Here is a 20,696-nt window from a genome sequence, read left to right as displayed (position 1 = left end):
AAACATTGCTTAGTGTTGCTAACATGATAAATGTAACATGTTAAGTAAGTACCTACTTTTCGACAAACTGTTGAAATATTTTTTCCGATACTATGGCAGCATTTTTCTAAAAGTCATAGAAAATGTAATTTCTACGTAGTTGCCAATTTTTTTTTGCGAGGTGGTGTCTCCCCAGGTTTCCACGTATAATAAATATAATGTTGACAAATATCTAACATTTATTTAGTGGAATTAAATGAAAAACAGTAATGGACTTTGGATCTCTTCTTCACGAAGCCAAAAAAAATGGCAAAACTACCAGTAATGGGGTAAGATATTTATTGGTCTACTTTTGATTCTGACAGCTCGATGTCAATACATCCACAGGAAAAGTTTTAAATTATTATTAATTTATTTGTTTCACGTTGAGGCTTAGTAATTTAAATTTATTTATTTTGTAAATAATTACTGTAATTTGTGTTGTGAAAAGCAGTAATTGTTATAATTTTATGGAATATCTTTTTCTGTACTGTCAATTTGTATTAATACTAATTTAGGTATTTTAAATTTGTTAAATATAATTTTTTTTAAATATACAACACCACCTATTTTGACGAAAAATAAAACTTACCTTCACTCCATCATATATTTACTGATATAACGTTCAAAATGGGAATCGATTCAGATTAATATTTATTATGTTTTGTATTAACATAAAATGAAGGACATAACAATGCTGCCAATGTAGGAAACAAATCAATTATGTATTGTTACTAAATCTTTAGGTATTAACAATCAAGTTCATCGCATCAACACAATTAACAAATGATAATGCAGAAAATGCAACAAAATGAGTTATTGATGTACATAATTTAGCATTTAAAAAAGTGTAAAATTAGGATGAAATTCAGATCAGTAGTATACTGTGAAAACTTTTTTTTTTTCAATGGCAGCCCGAAAACAATTATTGTATTTTACAAATCAAATATCAAACGTCATTTCCCTGCTGTAGATGATGGGATATAGAGATTTGATGATTACCTCACAATGGTATTTCCGTAGTGTCAGTACGTATATAATAAGAGTTGAGAATATGGGCAGCATGCAAACATATGATTGTGTACCAATCAGAATTGACCATTTTAAGATCTAGTACTGTTGAGACATGGCCAGTTTTCTGAAAAATAGGCCGCCTTTTGTTACAAGCATGGCTTACTTATGTTGAGTTAAGCTCACTTGGGAAGACTTACAAAATATAGTCGGCTGTTGTTTACTTTCTCACAAATCCAAAAATCATCTCTAATAAGGATGTTGTAAATGGTTTTTGAATCATCATGATCGCTTTTCTTCAGACCAATCGACACGAGACTTCTTACAACCTATCAAGTTATTCTGTTTTGTAATATTGTTTTTTTTTAGGGTAACTTTTATAAAACGAAATTCGAGCCTCCTAAGAAAGAAAACAAATCTAAGACCTTGTCGGCTAACATACAAAAATTTCTTGCAAAGAAAGAGGAAGAAGAGAAGCGAAAAGCGGAGGATGCCAAAAAGAAGCGAGACGAACTAACATCTATGAGAGATGTGAAGGCCACCAATAAGATTAAAAAAATGCTTAAAGTCATCAAGTCTGCCAACAAGTCCGTTTTAGATGAAGCTGTTGATAATAATAACACGGCAGTTACTATGGCAGGTCCCGATCAGCCTGATGAGGACGACTACGGATACGTCTCCCAGGAAGCCTCCGCTTTCTATTCTAAGATGATGGAAAAATATAAATCCGTTCCTGATGAAGACAAGAAGTTTTCTTCCAGTAAGAAGTCAGTAAATTATGATCTGCTTAGCACCAAGGATAGAGTAAAAGCCGCCATTCTTCGTCACCAGGAAGAAGAGGCTATGCCTCATAAGAGAAAGAGAAAATCGCGCACTACGGGGGACACTTCACGTGACTCGCATAGCGGTAAGATATTTTAATATGTTAATACATAAAACTATATGATTTTGTATATGGCGACACCTGTAAACTACCATCGACCAGGCAGTACTTCTAAAGTGATGTTGGTATTTTTACAAAGATTTTTTTAAAGATTATTTATTAAATGTCAGGTTCTGTTTTTTTAAAGATTATTTATTACCGTTCTTATGGCTATAATAAAATATTTTATGTTAAAATATTATCCCATCAGGTTTTATTTTGTAGAACTGAATATTTGATTTTTCTTAGATATTTATAGTGTTTTGTAAGCTTCCAAAAAACTTAACTTAATACAGATTAATATGTCTAATAACAAAAAAAAAATGATGTGAAATGCTTGGAGATTTCAACAATTATATTCATATTTTTTTTGTCAAATGACCTTTACAAAATTGGAATTGTAACGTGCTCTGAATGTCGATTATAGGTACCGATTATAGATTATAGAATGTAGAATGTAAGTTATTTATGAGCCTCTTTTTTTCTAAGCAAGCATATCAATACTGGCCATAAACACGTGTACTAGGAATTTTACAATAATATTGTTTTAAAAAAAATTATTTGAGGTTCTTAAAAATGATTAGTCTTCCTATATGTAACATTTTTTGTCATTAGATTATGAAGATGAGCCTGAAAAGCAAGAAGAAAAAGTTGAAAAACCAAAAACTAAACGTCCTGCACCTCCACCTTTGGATTTCAATGAATTGCTTAAGATTGCCGAGAAGAAACAATTTGAACCTGTTGTGATTGAAGCAAAAAAACCAGAAAAGATTGAAGAACCAGAACGATTAATGACCAAAAAACAGAAAAGGGAATATGAACAGTTAAAGGCTTTCAAGGAATCTCGATTGAAGCGTGAAAGAGAAAGAGACAATACTCCTTCTGGTGACTTTACATTTTAATTCTTCCAATTGATATTTATTTTGTATGTTTTTTTAATATAATTATAATAAATTACACCTTTATTGATTACTTTGTCATGTTCACAGAAAAAGAACCAGCAAGGAAACCCAGGTCTGAATCAGGGACTGTCTCCAAACCAGTTAATCCCCTGAGTATAAGGATTCCAAAAATTGGTGAAAAATTAAATAAGCCAAATTCAGAAGAGCCAAAAAAAAGTTCTTCTAATAGTTCTTCACTTAAATCCCTAGATAAAGATCGACCCTCCCACTCTAAACCCCAATCAGATGATCGACATAGGAGAGAAGATTCCAGGAATAGTGATAAGAAAGTCAATTTTAATAAAAGTAGTAAAAGCAATTCTAGTTCAATTGATAATTCTAAGATCCTTAATTCGATTCTAACATCCAAAAATAACAAAGCACCAATTTCTAGCAGTCCAGTCCTTAAGGTATCATCAAAACCGAAAGAAAATATTGAAAGAAGCAATAGTAAAAATTCCACACCCGACAATCGTCCAAGTGCTAATCTTAATAACCCCCATAGACCACAACTTTCTTCTAATAGTTCCAATTCTAAAATGATACCGAAACCTTCTACTCTGCCTGGTAATAAAGCCGGTGTTTCTAGAACCAATTCGCGTGACTTGCCTCCAAATAGCACTAAGATGAGACCTGACCAAAAATTGCAGAAAGATTCTAGAGTATCCGATGCTAGAAGTCAGAATAATACAAGTGTCAAATTGGATAAAAAATCTGACCAAAATAGATTGGGCCCAAAACCATCTTCGGATCAAAATAAAATTCCCAACAGAGGACCCGCTCCGAAAGTACAACTAAAATCACTAAATTCTCTCGGAAAGAGACCTCACCCACCCGATGACAAGTCAGAAAAACGGAAACTCGAAGTTTCTAAGCAAGAGCCTTGTCCCGGACCATCTAAAGCTAAACAATTAAAACCTTCCGACCAAAAGTCAAGACCTTTTCCACCTCCTGATATACAAAAATCCAGACAATTTCCTCCACCAGATGTTAAAGGGCCGAGGCAGTTTCCTCCTTCTGATGTCAGAGGGCCGAGGCAACTAACTCCAAGGGACATGAAGCAAAGAAAAGATAAACTTAAGCCTGTAAAAGGTGAGCATGTTATTTATTGATTATAAATACAATAAAAGCTTTTTAATCCATACAATGATAATTCAAATTTATCATTATACATATTTTGGTCCCTCTGTTTTTTCATTTATTACTTTGACCAATTTTATCCACCGCTTTTGTGAATTATATTGGTAATTTAAATAAATATATATTTTTAAACATTGTTCTCATCAGTTTTTTTTATGGTGAATGAGAAAAACACAATAAAAATTGTTAAATCAAAATTCAAAATATTTTGAAATATTCTCAAATTAATAAGCTTTTACTTATTTAAAATATATTTTTTTAGGACGAATACTGGACTCTGATTCTGAGTATGATTCTGAATTAGATGATTTCATAGATGATGGACCACAAGATGATGGCAATGATTATTCCAAATATATAAAGGAAATATTTGGCTATGACAAATCCAGGTATGGAGAATTATTCTACTTGATTGAATTTTTATTAAAATATAGATGAGTTTCCGTTAATTTTGATTCAGTAATCAGTTATTTATATATTAGTGGCATCATTTATATATTACAGTAAATATTTAGATTTATGATTTTATTTTACATTTTTGATTTTTTACCTTACAATTGCAGATATTATTAATTCATAATATCTTATTTATTCAAAAATATTTTTTGATTGTTTAAAGATACCGAGATGCAGATGAGGATGATACAAATATGGAGTCCAACTTTTCTCAAGTTATGAGAGAAGAATACATTAGTAAAAAAATTGGTAAGTCAAATTCAATTATTTAAGATTTTTTTTCAAAATAGAAATATTTTTATGTGCAGTTTTTTTTCTTTGTCAAATGCATCTGGTTTGATTCTGATTTGTTTTGTCACTAAAATTCCCAAAATTTTAGCAAGTTTGGGTAAAAGTTCGACTGAATTAAGATATATTTAACAAAGTGCTGGAAATTTTTAGAAACATAAGATAAAATAAAATCTTTGAATTGATCTAGTATATTGTTCTCTAAGTCTCGTTTGCTATTTTTTCACTTCACATCGTTATATGTAAATGACCAAAGTTATAATCAAAACAGTTTGAGTGGAAACTTATTTTTTATCTTTTTAACAGGTATTATGGAAGATTTGGAGGACATGAGGATGGAAGCATTAGAGAAGAAGAAAAAAATGCAACAGAAAAAGAGACACTGAAAAATTTATTTACATCTTTGTTACCTTCTAAATTGCATAGTATTATTTATTTATTTGCATAGCTTTGTTATAGAAGTTATTAAGGTGGGTTGAGATACGCCATTCGAAAAATATTATCAGTAAAAATAAGTATATAACACACAACTTTGTTGAAAACACAGTTAACATTGTTTATGTTTGTTTGAATCAGTGGAAACCATAGATATACTTTTCTTCTACAAATCCATTACATTTAGAGAGACAATTGAACTATGGAGGAAGAACGCTGGAAATTTATTTTCAGAAACACAGTGTGAAGATTACAATGCTATTAATTAATATCATAACTTTTCTTACATCTTAAAATCAAATTTGGTTTAGATTGATTGAAAAGTCATATTTTTTTAAATTAAAATCTTTAAAAGCATCAACTTTCCTCATTGAGGGAATCTTGAATTCAGACGTGAAAACTGAGAATTGTTTTTATAAAATAAAATTATTATGAACAAAATTTAAATATCCAGTTTTTGATTTTCCCAACTCTTACAGCAATATGAACTAGAGAAATGGAAATCCGTTCTACATGTATTGTTTCTTTAGCGGATGGTTGGGAACCATAGATATTTATGAAACCATTAATTTTAGGCAATGTAAAATCAATTTTTAAAGTTGATAAGTTTATTTAAGTGTTTTTTTTTTAATATTTTTTTTTTATTTGAAATTTAATATTCATAAGAAAAATCATTGTGATTTCCATGAATTTGTATAATCCTAATTCAATCTCTCAATTATGGATTGTACTCCTATGTTATTATTTATTGCTCCAAACATTATTTGACTTTTTTCTCGTGTTACCCTAATGAATTGATTATACTACTCTATAACATGCATTATAACTCCAGTGAACTTATGAACCTTTCTGATCACGAATTACTGGTTCGCTCTTCTCACAAGAGAAAACCTTACATTCTTCATCATACGACAGCATTCTTCAGTAATACCTTTTCTGTCTAAGCTGTCAGACTCTGGAATGAATTACCTCTCCACTTTAAAAATGCACCTCCTGCATTAACCTTTGAAAAAAAAACATCTAAAAAATGACTATCTATGTATTCTTATAAAATTAACTGTCCATCATATCACCTTTTTGTATCCTCTCCTCCTCTTGATCCGTTTTCCTATGCCTTCTTTTTTATAACTAAATTGTAGTCATTTAATTTAATTGAATTATTTTTAGTGTAACTTTTCATATATCATGTTGAATTTGTAATTCAAATAGCTATATGGCGTCAGGCCTGTCAATACGCATACCTACTCTACAATAATTTTGAAATAAATAAATGGATAAATATTATTATATGTATTAGTTTATTCATAAATGAGCAACATAACTCAGGACTTGTTAATTACTTGTTCCTTGTCTAGTAAATTCATGGTAAATATTAAGGACGAATACCCTTGTAATTAGAAAAAAATGGTTGTACTTTAAAAGCAATGGATCCAAAAATATTTTTGATATATTAAAGCATATTATATTATAAGGCATATTTTTCTACAACCATAATTTTCAATAAAATAATTGATTGAAGCGTTATTATCAACAAAAAAACTCTGATATAAATTTGATTTCCAATTAAATTTAAATGGTTCACATGTATTTTGTACAGTATCACATTGGTATCAATATAATTTAAAAATTAAATTTAGATTATTACATTATTATGTAGATTTTGATATGATCGCAGGCTATGTATATCTGATTTATACATATTTGTTTTTATCTGGATTGTCAAATATTATTTTCTTCTGCCAAATGTTCTTCTCAATCAACAAAAACCTCGTCCACAAAAATATTTTCCAATTTTACACAGTATGGAGCATAATATACATTACAATGTTCACTGTATTTTTAAATAGACAAATAATTGTAATGTATATTATGCTCCATATATGCTGTCCGCCTCCGTAGTGTAATGGTCAGCACGCTAGGCTACCGTTCTGGAGGTCCCGGGTTTGATTCCCAAGGGGGGTAAAATAAATACAAGTGATTTTTTTCACTGTATTATTTATTCAATATTACCCTGGACTGGTACCTGAAGCGGAGGGCTGATCACCTTTCCTTCATGTGTAAACGATCAAGATAACACTGCGTTTATATGATGCAGTGCCCTATGCACCATTGGGTGCGGAGAAGGGTTTTATCATTTTATTTGTATATGCTGCATATTATCAATATCTGTATCGAGTATGTAGTATATTTAAAAAATATTAATTCATATTATAAACTACACGGTTTTAGTAAAAAAATATTAAGTTCTTGAGTATTTTGTAATGGTTCTTTCTTATTGTTACTGTTATAAAGTGTATGAGTACAGTTTTTGGGTATTTTCAATTTAAAGCAATCAATAATTGAAATATATATTTATATGTAATATTGAGGTAATTTGACAAAAAAAACTAAATATTTACCGTTTTTTCTTCGTATTCCTATTCAGTGGATATTAAAAAAAGCAACTTTACATTTTTAGCTCAATTTTTTATTCCTTTTATAAATAAATGAAATAAGTGAATAGTATTATTGATTCATTGTTTTTTTTTCTTCTTGTACATCACAATTTTAAATCAATTGTATAAAAATAAGTAAGTAGGAAAGCTAACACACACCCACATACATGCAGGTAAGCAATACATACATAATGTAATTTATAGCACCATTTTTATAATTTGACAGTTCTTGCCAAAGCTTGAGTTTATCATTTGTATCTTCTTCTCTATATTATTTATTTGTAAGAAGCACTCTGAGTGTTTACATAATTTAAATAAAATATATTTTTAGTAATAAATTACTTACCTTAAATATAAATAAGTACTATCCACTGGCGTCTTGATGTGCAAATATCCCTCATTTATGAGAGCAATATCACAATGCACTTTAAATAGTTTTTTTTTAAACAGCCATACACTAAGGTATTAATGTACATTAACAAATCGCTGGTTAAATACCAAAGATGTCCTTTTTTGCTTTGTGTTAATTCCATAGAATTATTTATAGTAATTATTTATATTTATAAATACTAGTATAGCAGCATAACTACCTACAATGTTTAAGGAGTTTAAAAGCATCTTCTAACAATTACAAATTTTATGTTGTGATATTGTTCTCCCAAATGTATACGTACTTTTTTTCTGAAAATCCAAATCACCAGTCTGACTTCATTTATAACTCCCCCAGGACATGGAGTCTACAAGCTATTTACAATTTTTGTTTGATTTGACAAATATGTCTTTCTTTTTTAAGTGAAATGTTTTAATTTATTATTGTATTGAAAAATGACAGCAATTTAATGTGTAACATTGTTTTAACCAATATCCACCCATTGCACACACCTTGGTTTGGTGTGTTTAGGCCAGTGTAGTGTGGTGTAATACAGGTATGTACAATAAGCGAAGTGATGAGTGGTGATTATGTAGATAGTTTAGTATAACCCACTAGAGACCTATGCCTTATTATTATGTATACATACATACTTTCCTTTTTTATTCTTACTATCTTGAGTATGATTTTTTTTTAAATAATTTATTTACAGTTTCAAGAGGTTAAGGGTTATTTTTACATTTCAACTTCTGGAATTCATGAAAAATTAAATATATGACCATCATATATATTTATTAATATTTTGTAATTAAATAGTGTTGGCATTTTAAGGTGTCTTTTAACATAAAGATGTTTCTTATGAAGAAAAGAATATATTTTATCCACCATCTTTAATGTATTAAATATTTAATAAATGGAAAAACATTATATAAATACATATAAAACAAAACAATAAAATTAAATCATTTCAGTATATACAAAGCATGATAAGAGTGCATTACGACATATATTCTAACCACGGGAGGGTTTGTATTAACTAAACCTATAAATTATGCATAATTAACACACTATCTGCGGGTGGATTCGCGCGCTAACTACTACGTGGAGCGGGCGAAAATAAGGGTGTTGCGGAAATAATGTGTATTTTTTTAAAATCGCTATATCTGTAAAAGTAATGAGTATTTTGCCTTAAAATTTTTTGTGTGATACTTACCATAGCCGGTACCGTGTAAATTCATTGTTAGACACACACATTAACATTGGAAAATTGTATATTTAAATATCAACAACAAAAAAAATCATTCTTTCATAGTTTTTAAAATTAAAACATTAATTTATTTTGAAAATCCTTTTAAATAAATTTAATATCGAGTCAGAGTGTGATATTTCTCAAAACATTCACCCCTATGAAGAGGAATAGAACAAAACTTGCACATATAGCACGTTAAACTTTTTTTTTATGCGTCGCGCAAACACGACATTGGCGCTGAGGGTTTTTTTTTTCCGGATGTCACTATTTTTTCTAAACAATGTTTCCTCAAATCCATCGATAGTCTTCCAGGGGGGTCAATATTCCGAGTTCTTCTTGTAGTCTGAGAGGTGGATGGTCCCGGCTCTTGCTCATCTGCTGCTGAATGTTCAGGAATGCTGTCAGATATCCAGTGTTGTGCAACATTATGCAAAAAAGATTTGTATCTTATTTTACGCCTATTCAGTGACTTATAAACTCTAAAAGCATTAAATAGAGCTGAGTTTAATAAAAACATAACAACTCGTTTTGTCCATTTTTTAGTTCTCCTCAATATAGAATAATATGACAAATATTGGTCCGCACGATCAACCCCTTTCATGAATTTATTATATTCAATCACGCACTGAGGTTTCCAGATCCGTTCTTTTGTGGCCCAATCAATGTTGTGGCTTTCTAGAATGTTTGCTGAATGAATTGTAGAAATCATTCGCACTTCTCTTTTTGACTGCCAAACTTGCAAAAGAACATCGTTTTTTCGGCGAAATAATGATTGACCTTTGCGTAAGTTTGTTTTCTTCAAACAATCGGGCAGACCTCTATTCATTCTAATTGTTCCACAGGTTCTAATTTTATGTTGAAGGAGGATTTCGCTGGTTTGTACACTATTATAATAATTGTCCATATAAACATGATGCCATAAATTTAAATACGGATTCAAAAGTAAAGTCATGGTATCTAATAATGGTCTCCCTTGTCCACTGTATATTTCCATGTTACAAATATAGCCTGAAGTAGCTTCACTGACCACGCGTACAAGAATGCCATATTTTATAATTTTGGAAGCATTAAAAACTTTGAATGAGAGTCTTCCACGCCATGGTATTATACTTTCGTCGAGAGAAAGCTCTCTATGAGGACTGTAAACATTTTTAAACTTGGCTGTGAGATATGTCAATATTGGCCTTATTTTCGTAAGGCGATCAGTACTGTCCACGTTATCTTCATTGTTGGAAAAATGCCATGCCTGCCATATCTGCCTAAATCTATCACGACTCATTATCTTGGAGAATATCGGAGTTTCGATAGTCGGATCTATTGACCAATAATCATCTCTATTATCTTTCCGGACCTGACCCATTAGTAAAATTAGACCTAAAAACTTTTTCAACTCCGCAACACATATTGGCTTCCATTTTACGGACTTCCTTGTTTCTCTAAATAGGTCAACATTTTGGGAGTGGTATCTATTGCTCTCTTCTACCATTAGGTCCAATAAATCCTCCCCAATAAACAGATTAATCACATCCATTATATTTTCCGGGTTATTTGGCAGAATGTTGATGCCAGTTCGGCCTAAGAACGGTTCTACCTCAGGAGGATTATCTCTTTGAGACCATTCTTCAATATCTTCCTCGCTCGAACTTGATTCAGAATCGCTGAATTGCAAGGGTATTACAGGGATTCTTCTGTGTGGAATCACTTCGCTTTCACTCGAAAATTCACTATCATTGTCAAATGCAGGTAAACTACAGTCTTCCGAATTATTTGACAAGTTATCTGCAAATATTTCCTCATCAGCCGAAGCCATTTTATCACGGGAATGAAAAATAAATAAAATCTACACTAAAAGTATTCCTCGATCTAAATTTCAACCGTATCTTCTGACTTAAAGGAATGAACTGGTATGGAAACAAGTGTTAGAATGGTATCAAAATTTAAATGTAAACAACTCGTAAATTATAAATTATAATTGTTTTCTCTTGTCCCAAACATAACATTAAAGATAAGTGGTCTGAGGCGTTCTAAGGAACGCCGGTGTTGTATGACTCGTTGGCTCGAATTTTTATGTTGCTCATTCGAGTTCGTATTACTCATAATAGAGATAAACATCTCCGAAAAGAAGTGATAACACTTAACCATACTGTATACATCGTTATGAGATCAAAAGATGCCGCAAAAGTCATGCGTAAAAATAACTTACACGCAATTTACGATGGGTCGAGTGAAAAGGTAAAATTACCCTTCCCGCCGAATACCACCAGTCGAGTGAAAGGGTAAAATTACCCTCCCCGCAGATAGTGTGTTAATAATAAAATATTGTTTTACTTAAATGAATAAATAGTCAAGTACCATGATTTAAAAAAAACTGTTTCTGGAAAAAACATCAACTGGTAAAAATATTTTTACCGCTGATATTTAAATTATGTGCTTTATCCTTGCATAAATTTCTATTCCAATATTTTTTTAAATACATATGTGCTCTTACATCTAGTGACAAGTTACCACTGTTAATCAATTTGGTAAGTTTACCCAGGACTGATATTCAGCATGTCAAATTATAAACAAGTTGTATTAGCGTATATACTATTTAAATATTTTATATTAGTCCTATGCATTATGTAAACACAAACATATTTCCAACATTTGCATAAATTTTCAACATATTTTTCACTGAGAATAACAATGTTTAAAATAATTAATGAAATGAATTGTAATAGCTTATTTAAAAATATATAGATTTATATTTTATGTATTTATGTATCACTGCCTTAAGATCTGTAATATCAAATGTGAAAAGAGCGTAATTTTTTTAAAGATCGAATAATATGACTCATGTACTTACTATTATATAAAATTGATTAAGGTTTAAGTCAATAGTATTTCAGAATACAGTTTATATATAATATTGCTCTCAGGTGAAATTACTTACTAATTAATATATATGTATATGTATTGTAATTCTGCAGCAATATTTTTTTTATGAATATTAAATTTGTATCGATCCTGTTCATGTCTTTCCTTTATGTTTTGGGGAGAACTGGGAAATTTCATTAAGAGAAGAACATATTTCTGCTGTTATTTCCTCAATTTCTGGAGCTTCGGATATCACCCAAGTGTCATCTGTAGTTTCTAATCTCTCTCTGCATATTGGGCATGTTTTGTTATTTACATTCCTGAAAAAATAAACTTATATAAACTATACTTATAAATATAAACTTATACTTTATGGTATGAGAACAATACACAATCCATTAAAATTACAAAATTTTAAAACCACCCAAATCTAAATATTTTAGAACAAGCATAAAAATCACTTACATAAAAAGCTCAGCAACTTTGAGGTTCTTATAGATACCTTATTATTAAATAAATGCATGTTTACATTAATATTATTTTTGGAAAATGAAAAAGAATTTGCATTTAAAAAAAATAAACTTGCGTTACAACTATCATTAAACTAAATTTAGATCACCTTTTCTAGACATAATCTTTTGAATTCATGATTGAAAACCTTTGAGAATGATCTTGTAAGAAATTAGATCTGCTTGTTCAAATTGATCTTAGATTATGTCACCAAATAAGAATAATATGTACTTTTTAACAAATCGTCTGCCAACATATTCATAAATAACGAGTACCAATTGGTCCCAACCAAGGTTTGGATCTTTTTTAAGTAAGTTTGGGAATGCATTATACTATTTTTTTAAATCTAAAATTAACTCTAGTTCTCTGAAATTAATATTCTTGATCCTAAATATTGTAATGTATATTAAGGTAACAAAGCATACCATTGTTCAATACAGGGCAGGCAGTATGAATGAGCACAAGGTAAAATAACTTCTGGTTTTCTCTCCAAGCAGATGCAACATTCACTGGACTTCTCTAAAACTGCATTTCCGGAGCTCATTTCATCTACATGCTTCATAAGCATCGAAGCTGTCAAGTACGCATTAGAATTGTCACCGAATGCAAATCTCGATGTTGTCGGTTGGTGGTTGGGAGACTGATTTTTCTTACTGTCTTCCATACAGAGCATGTGACCTTGAAGGGTCTTGAATATTTGCAAGAATTCTGCCAAATTTATCAAACGGTATGACTCCACTGTCGATGTGGATGGATTTATTTTAACACATCCAATTTTAACAGTTCCCTTCCACAGAATTGTAGAGTCAGTACCCTTCTTTACAGCAAAAACAAGCTGTTTTCCATTTGGATCTAAGTTTTTTCTAGAACTGGAAAAAAATTAAATTATTTCATTAGTAATAACAAACAATAATACAAAATCAGACAGGTCCACTACGTTTCTAAGTCTGGAAACACCATAGAACAATGTTTTCGCAGGTAATCCAATTGGATTTTTAAGCTTCAATGAGAGCGTATGTACTTTTTTTCCACCAAACATAACAATGTTAATTCAGCGGATAATTACGTTATATTTCGGATCAATTATTCCACAATCCATATAAGCAAACAAAAATTTAAACAACTATGGTTGGACCAACAGCCGCGCATGAAAATATGGTATCTGAAATTTAACTTATTCTATTTTTATGAGCCATTGAACTAATTTACCTTTTGACTGATGAGTTTTAATGAAGATTTTATTTTAAAAAGGACAGGTTTTTTTTTAAAATAAAAGAAATGTGCGAAATAATGCAAACATTGGGCGACAGAGTCCACTACAGTCCATATATACATAGAGCCACCCTGCAATAATATATTCAACTACTCCATACACAAATACGGTAAAATCAGTTTGAGCCATTTCTTCGCCAGGGTGCCTGTACCAGGTACGGCAAATCCGCAAAGGCTCTGTTTTTTTGCCCTTATGTGGTACGTGCAAAGGGTTAAAGCATATATTGAATATTATTGATATGTTGACCCGTTACACTTTGGTTTTTTTCATTTTATTTGTTGGTATGAGTTAGCAATTGCATAAAAGTGCATAAAACCGAGGATAGTCCGTTGCGTGCTTCATGATACAAATATGATTGAAAGTTTTTATTAATAAAAAAAAAATTATATATATATATATATATATATATATATATATATATATATATATATATATATATATATATATATATATATATATATATAACTACATACAGATCAACAAAAGTTCTTGATATCAACCTCTGATCTTTCAGGATGTAATATCGGCAAAAATAGTTTCAAAAGCTGCATGATATAACAACAAAAAAGATTTAATCCATAGTTGTGTAAAATTACTGTACTGCGTTTTAGAAATACAACATCAGTTATGTTCTTGAAGTAATAGATGGGAAGCGATGAGTGCAGCATGAAAATCTACCATATTGAATAGTTTGAATTGCATTCCATTTGTAGCTTATTCTGTTGAACTAAAAATACCTTTACAAATAGGAAAATTACTTTTACGTTTACAAAATACAACAATCAAAAATTATAATGAAATATCTTACAGTTTGTTTAGTTCTCCAAGATGGTGAACGAATTCATCATAGGTAAGCACAGCTATTTCAGATATAATTCGCACATTTCTCAAAAGGTCTTCTTGAATGAATTCAGCAGGTGATAAAGGCTCGTCAGAACTTATGGTTTGGCCCATTTTATTGGTATTTAATGCCAATAATTTATAAACAAATTTACACTTTAAGTGTAATATATATTGTATTTTTTATGACACATTTATTTGTTATACACAGTCTAACCTACAATGAAACGTGTAATATTTTAATAATATTAATTCGAAATGTTATTTATTATATTATTTGCCGGAAATTCAAATAATATAAAAATCGAAGACGTCAATAATCGTCAATAACAACATCAAATGATCAAACTAAACGTCACTTTCCTAACCACAGACTAGCTAATTTATATATTCCTAACCAAAGATATATTTATCTGACTTCCTTGACGTCTTGCGAAATCAAAAACGAGATTGTCTCTGGCTGTTATAAGACTACCACAACAAAATTCTTCTTCTTCCGCGAGTGTTTTTGCCTAGAATTTTCACTCATGAATTACATGAAATTATAGTAACTTTAAACATTAAATCCACTCACAAGTAGGCATAGGCTATGAAACTTATAAAGTTGAAGCCTGAGTAGGGACATGATAAATGGTGTTGCATAAGCCGTAGCTATATTTCAGAGTCACTTGGACGTTAGGTAATTAAAAAAAATCTTCTTCTTTTATTTTAAAATTTGGAAAGACGATGCATCAGATACACAACTTTTATATCGACATGCCTTTTATATTTCCTTGATGCAATAAAATGCTGGTTACATATTATGCACACATTATGTACCTAGGGTAATATTAAATAAATATTGGATTTAAGCCCTGTTGAATCCGATATAGAGGTTACAAAAGAGATAATATACATACGAAGGAAATATTTAAGTCTGGGCATTTACTAAAACGACCACTTGACCTTGGCTGGCCTTAGTGATCACTTCTTCAAGAGCCATATAAGATACTTGAGACATCTATACATTTAGATAATAGATATAATGATTGGGATCGATAATAAAAATTGTAAGCAATAGAATGAAGGTAACAATATGGATGATAAATCTAGAATCCATAAAAATAGTACCCAATAAGCATTGCATAGTTTTTGTTATTACATATCTTTATATTTATAAATATGAGTTAATTCCGATATAATAAAATAAATATTATGTCCGCATTGACCTTTCCGTCTTTGGGAGTATTCGGGTCATTGTTCGAAGTTTCAGTCTACACTCGATCTTCACGTCCTCTCAACAACATGAATAATTGATTTATGGTGTTTTTGGACCCATGTCTACAATTTTGGCATGGTTGTCCCAAACGCAGTTGGAGACCGCACTCTTTTTCGACCGTCATTGAGGGGTAGGTACATTATACTGGCAATAAGACATAACTGTAAGCAGATTATATTATTACAATTTTTCTTTTCCGTGAATAAGGGGTGAGTAAAAAAAAAACAGGCAGTAAGTATGTTACAATTGTCATATCCAGGGCGGTATGATAGTGTTTTTTGCTAGAATTTTCACTTATGAATTACAATAAATTATAGTACTTTCAAACAAAAGCGTAAATCCACCCACGAGTAGGTACATATAGGCTTTAAAACTTATAAGCTTAAGTTGAAGCCTGTAGGGCCATGATATGCGGTGTTGCACAAGCCGTAGCTACATTTCAGAGTCATTTGGACGATATGTAATTTTTTACAAAACTGGATGATTCAGTAAACGATCGGCTGCGTGAGAAGCAAGATGTGTTTCTAAGCAAAAATTTAAAAAAATATTTATAAGTACCTACATTGGAATTAGACTATTCAAAAAAAATGTATCGAAATAATATGTTTATCATTTTTCCTTTCAATAATTCTTTTCTTTTTAAAAACATATATTTATTTCGAAGAAAAGCTTATTTTTTCAAAAAGGAAAATGGTGTTTTAAGAAAAAATCAATTACGTTAAATGTTACCTCGGCTGTCCAAACTCAAAACACAGTAAGGGACATTTTTTGTGGTACTTTTTTTGTTGTTGCATTTTTGGACTAAGTAGATTACTAAGTAGACTACTTAGTCCAAAATGGAAAAAAAACATACTACAAAAAAAGAGTCTCTTACTGTGTTTTAAGTTTGGACAGCCGACCTGGGTTTAAAGAAAATTATGTTGCGCTCTATTGATTACTAGGCCTTAAGGAAGGTGAGGTCTAGTGCGAAACAGAGCCAACATTATATCTTTTTACAAAAAAATGATTCTTGAAAAATTCTTAAAATGGGTAAAATGTTTCCCCTCCCGATGAGTATTTTTGCATCCTGAAAAGTTTCAAACAATCTTGTAAAGTTGGGAAGCAAATTCAATGAATATTTCCCCCCTCGTGACATATTGAAAGTGTTGAAACTTGAAAGCTGACGATATTTTTTTTATCGAAACGAAATTGGACTACGTTAGACTTTTCAGGGACAGGGAGCCTAGAAAAACTATAAGGGCAAAGGAGACAAAGTTCGTCATTAGCTTTAAATATTATCTGTCCCTAATAAATTATTGATAATGGCCCAAAATAAATATTTGTTTAAAACCTATCCCCATTACTTTTATCAATCTAATGCCACAAGAATCCAATATTAATATTTAACTAGCTATTAACGTTTCTCGAAATTTTTACATGAAGCGTTAAAATATAAATATACATATATATATATATATATATATATATATATATATATATATATATATATATATATATATATATATATATATATATATATATATATATATATATAAATATATATATATAAATATATATATATATATATGTATATATATATATATATATATATATATATATATATATATATATATATATATATATATATATATATATATATATATAAATATATATATATAAATATATATATATAAATATATATATATATATATATATATATATATATATATATATATATATATATATATATATATATATATACAGTATCTACTCAATGAATTAGGGCCACGCAGAATTTCACGCAATTTCTCAATTCAAACAGGAATAACTCAGAGAAAACCTTAAATAAAACAACATTGAATTTTATTTACACATGAACACTTTATTACGCTTAAATTATGCATATATTTTCATATAAATATAGTTAGTATTTAGTATTTCCACCTTTGGCAGAAATAACTGCCTCAATTCTTTTTGGCATACTTAAAATGCACTGTTTTATTATGTTTTTTATTTCTTCGTCTTCTGACCAATTTTTTTGAATATTTTTTTTTTGACAGTCTACTGTCGGATTTGGAAATGAGTAAACCTTATTTTTTAACATGCTCCATACGTTTTCTATAGGATTAAGGTCCGGAGAATTTCCAGGCCAGGGGAGCAAAGGCAGATTTTTGTTAGACAAAATTTTTATTATTGATTTAGCCCGGTGGCAAGGTGCCCCATCCTGCATGAAGGTGTATGGACCTTCTGTTGGGTCGAGTGTATGGTAGAAGGGCAATAAAATTCGTTCGAGGACCTGCTTATAGGAATTTTGGTTCATTGTTCCTTCCACGAAAAACAACGGCCCAGGTAAATTGTTAATAATACATGACCATATCATTGTTGCAGGGGGGTGTTTGATAACTTTTACCACACAGGCCTCATTGTAACGTTCCATTGGTGCTCTCCTGACGAATCGACGGCTCTCTGTCACGGCTTCTAACCGGCACTCATCACTAAAGATGACCTGAAAAATAATGAAAATTTAAGTTTAATTCAAATATATAAGTTTATTTACTAAAATGATATGTTGAAAATTCAATTTAAATAAATACCTTTTTCCAATCATCTACCGAGTAATTTCGATGTAGCCTGGCCCATTTTAATCTATCCGCTTTCATTCGTGGTGTCAATTTTGGTACTTTTATAGGGCGCCTGCATTTCAGATTTACTTCGTAAAGACGTCGCCTCAGTGTTGATACCGATATATTTATACCCTCTTCTTCCAATTTTATTTTTAATGTTTTAACTGATGCACTACGGTTTTTTAACGCACTTTGAACGATTTTTCGATCAGTCCTCGGTGTTGATTTTCTAATCCTACGACAGTTCTTTCGCCGATTGCTGGAGGCGGGTGACTGATTTTTTATTGATTTTGAAATTCTGTCCACTGTTTGATGAGAAACGTTTTCTTTTTTTGAAATTTCTCTATTAGATAGTATTCCTAATTTCAGTAGCACTATAACACTAGACTTTTTTTCCTCAGAAATGTCTTTACTTTTTCCCATTTTGTCTTTTTCAAAAAAAACACTTGTGTTTACAAAAAAAATTATACTTTATGAACTAAAATTAAAAATTAAGTTTTTTTCACAAGACACGATAACTATATAACCTCTCTGAACAAAACAATAACCAGAACTCAAGAAACTTCACTAATAAATAAGATAGGACTAATTTTTGAACTTTCAACTATCTGTCTACCTGTGCTAATTAGGGACCTTTCTCAGAAAAAGGGTTTTAAATTTTGTAAAGGCTTAAATAATCCAGGTATATTTTACATATTATTGAAGGTAATATACATGATATTAGATGTCAACAGAAAACTTAAAGTATTTATGTAAAATAAATATAATAATCCAAAAGATTTCAGAGTATTCAAAAAAATAATGGGTGGCCCTAATTTATTGAGTAGATACTGTATATATATATATCTATATATATATATACATATATATATATATATATATATATATATATATATATATATATATATATATATATATATATATATATATATATATATATATATATATTTATATTTAAAGTATAATCATTAGCCAACCATTCGAATCATAAATTTGTTTTACTATTTTTCTTCCCTCATTCGATTCGCATGCTCAAACTATCTCAGCACACCTTTCTTTATTTTATCGATAATGCTTATCTCAGAATTCTTTCCTAGTTTCACTGTTCGAACATCTATCATACGTCGTTTTACCTCACATTCGTCTGAGGGATCGCATTTCGGGTGGATTTGGTCTACTTTCATTTTTTTGTCAATTCTATACATCAGAGTTGGTAACCAGCACTCCATTGTGCACTGCCAGTTTAGCTTTCGCTGAAAGGCTTTATTTGCCAAATCTGATCTGTGCACCATTCAATCTATTTATTTTTTTAATTTTTATCGAAAACCAACATTCCCAATGTTCTCAGCACTTACTTTTTTTTTAGATCTTTATCGACCTTTCCTTCTTTCGTTCCAATATTTCTCCATTTACTACTATTAATTTCCTTTAGATTTACATTCATCACTTTCAAAAACCATGACTTTGGATTTGTCAACATTCGTCAGCAAAAAACTTTCGTTGCACACATTGTACATTTTTGACACCAACATTTTAAAAAAGAAGTTTCAATTTATTTAGTTACGTTGTATTATTTTAATAAATAAATATTTTCTGATTATTTCAAGTAGTGTACTATGCAGTATGTAGGGATGCATTAACAGAGAACGTTAATCTATAATATTTAAAATTTCACGAGCATAAAAATTTTAAGTTTATGACAATCTAATATTTTTAATATTAGATTGTCATGTTAATATTACAATCACTGCTCACTGTCATTTTTTTAAATAGCAAAACTATCTTCATTCTCTCTATGCTTTTACTCGGGTTCTCAAAGTGTTAAAGGCAAGACTAAAAAATAAAGCTACATGCTACGTAAATTTTTAAATCATTTTGTTTATTGTGACGATTTTTTTTAACTTAAAAAATACCTGATTCGTAATTCGTTGTCAACGTCCGCTGTAACTTTACATTACGTCCAAAAATGTCATGAATTTAAAAAATTAACAGGCTCTGTAATTTTTTTCGAAACATAACATAAAATAACTATCTAATTTTCCACTAACCGTGTTCTTCATACGCTGTAAATTCATTATGTTCTCATGGAAA

At 30.1% G+C, this 20,696-nt stretch overlaps 2 protein-coding genes across 2 annotated transcripts; one reads left to right on the top strand and one right to left on the bottom strand.

Moving 5' to 3' along the window:
* The first annotated feature begins 135 nt into the window (after nt 1-135).
* On the top strand, nt 136-6,228 carry LOC148303369 (protein SPT2 homolog). The gene is made up of 7 exons (XM_088270065.1): nt 136-308; nt 1,399-1,936; nt 2,567-2,836; nt 2,941-3,984; nt 4,295-4,421; nt 4,652-4,737; nt 5,083-6,228. Exons 1-7 carry the CDS (start codon nt 249-251, stop codon nt 5,160-5,162), a joined length of 2,205 nt encoding a protein of 734 aa, XP_088126191.1. The 5' UTR covers nt 136-248; the 3' UTR covers nt 5,163-6,228.
* A 6,031-nt stretch (nt 6,229-12,259) lies between these two features.
* On the bottom strand, nt 12,260-15,108 carry LOC148303368 (RING finger protein 141-like). Its single transcript, XM_088270067.1, has 3 exons — nt 14,713-15,108; nt 13,057-13,500; nt 12,260-12,441 (listed from the first exon to the last, which is right to left on the bottom strand). Exons 1-3 carry the CDS (start codon nt 14,856-14,858, stop codon nt 12,276-12,278), a joined length of 756 nt encoding a protein of 251 aa, XP_088126193.1. The 5' UTR covers nt 14,859-15,108; the 3' UTR covers nt 12,260-12,275.
* Nucleotides 15,109-20,696: the final 5,588 nt, after the last annotated feature.

The sequence above is a fragment of the Brachycentrus maculatus genome, unplaced genomic scaffold (assembly GCF_059751285.1).
Source record: "Brachycentrus maculatus isolate JH-2025_06_01 unplaced genomic scaffold, ASM5975128v1 h1tg000370l, whole genome shotgun sequence".
In the NCBI taxonomy this organism is placed as follows: Eukaryota; Metazoa; Arthropoda; class Insecta; order Trichoptera; family Brachycentridae; genus Brachycentrus; species Brachycentrus maculatus.
Note: the sequence above shows the minus strand (reverse complement) of the source record. Positions and strands in the feature narration are given on the sequence as shown.